We start from the raw sequence: 1,283 nt of genomic DNA, 5'->3' as shown, positions 1-1,283 counted from the left end.
GGGGCGGGGCCTGGACCGAGGGAATGGAGGGGACTGGGAGGAACTGGGGAGACTGGGAGTTACTGGGGGAACTGGGAATTACTGGGAGAACTGGGGAACTGGGAGTTACTGGGGACACTGGTTGTTACTGGGGAGACTGGGAGTTACTGAGGGAACTGGGGGAACTGGGGACACTGGGAGTTACTGTGGGATCTGGGGGTTACTGGGGGCACTGGGAATTACTGGGGAAACTGGGGAGATTGGGAGTTACTGGGGGAACTGGGAGTTACTGGGAGTTACTGGGTGTTACTGGGAGCCGGACTGGGCTCCATGTCCCCGCCGTGTCCCCTCTGTCCCCCCAGTGCCACCTGTGCCGTCCCCAGGGGTGCCCCGGGCAGGGGGGGCGGCCGGGCCCCCCCCGGCGAGACCCCCCCCAGGCCCCGCCACCGCTGACAGGTGAGGGAGGACGGGGGCCCCAAATGTCCCCAAGTGTCCCCAAATGTCCCCAAGTGTCCCCATGTGTCTCCAAGTGTCTCCAGTGTCCCCAATGTCCCCAAGTGTCTCCAAGTTCCTCAAGTGTCCCCAGTGTCCCCAAGTGTCCCCAATGTCCTCAAGTGTCTCCAGGGTGTCCTCAAGTTCCCCAAGTATCTCCAATATCCCCAAGTGTCCCCAATGTCCCCAAGTGTCCCCAATGTCCCCAAGTTCTCCAATGTCCCCAAGTGTCCCCAGGTGTCCCCAGGTGTCCCCAAGTGTCTCCAAGTGTCTCCAAGTGTCTCCAGTGTCCCCAATGTCCCCAAGTGTCTCCAGGGTGTCCCCAAGTATCTCCAATATCCCCAAGTTCTCCAATGTTCCCAAGTGTCCCCGAGTGTCTCCAAGTTCTCCAATGTCCCCAAGTGTCCCCAAGTGTCCCCAAGTTCCCCAAGTGTCCCCAAGTGTCCCCATGTCCCTCCTGTCCCCCCCGTCCCCAGCAGTGTCCCCCTGTCCCCCCATTTCCCCTGTCCCCCCATCCCCCCCATCCCCAGCAGTGTCCCCTTGTCCCCCCCGTCCCCCTGTGTCCCCTCACGTCCCCCATGTCCCCCCCTCTCCCCAGAGGTGTCCCCATGTCCCCTGACGCCCCCCGTGTCCCCGCAGGCCACCATGGGGGACTCGGGCAGCACGGGGGGCGCCGGGGGGGGTTTCGGGGTCGGGCTTCTGGAGCTGCGGGCGCTGATGGAGCTTCGCGGCGCCGAGGCCTTGATGAGGGTCCGAGAGGACTTCGGGGACGTCCAGGGGCTCTGCCGCCGCCTGCGCACCTCCCCCACCGA

General features: G+C 64.2%; 1 protein-coding gene across 1 annotated transcript in view; it reads left to right on the top strand.

The window, feature by feature from the left end:
* Positions 1 to 415: 415 nt before the first annotated feature.
* LOC113980872 (plasma membrane calcium-transporting ATPase 3-like) overlaps positions 416 to 1,283 on the top strand; it is a gene marked incomplete at its 3' end in the record, with an annotated part of 4,126 nt that continues 3,258 nt past the window's right edge. Inside the window, exons 1-2 of the mRNA XM_027708092.1 lie at positions 416 to 435; positions 1,111 to 1,283. Coding sequence (XP_027563893.1) covers positions 1,117 to 1,283 — 167 coding nt within the window. The remainder of the gene's footprint in view (positions 436 to 1,110) is intronic.

The sequence above is a fragment of the Neopelma chrysocephalum genome, unplaced genomic scaffold, assembly GCF_003984885.1.
Source record: "Neopelma chrysocephalum unplaced genomic scaffold, ASM398488v2 Primary Assembly neopelma1_95485, whole genome shotgun sequence".
NCBI classification, from domain to species: Eukaryota; Metazoa; Chordata; class Aves; order Passeriformes; family Pipridae; genus Neopelma; species Neopelma chrysocephalum.
The sequence above is the reverse complement of the archived record's forward strand: the minus strand, read 5'-3'. Positions and strand labels throughout refer to the sequence as shown.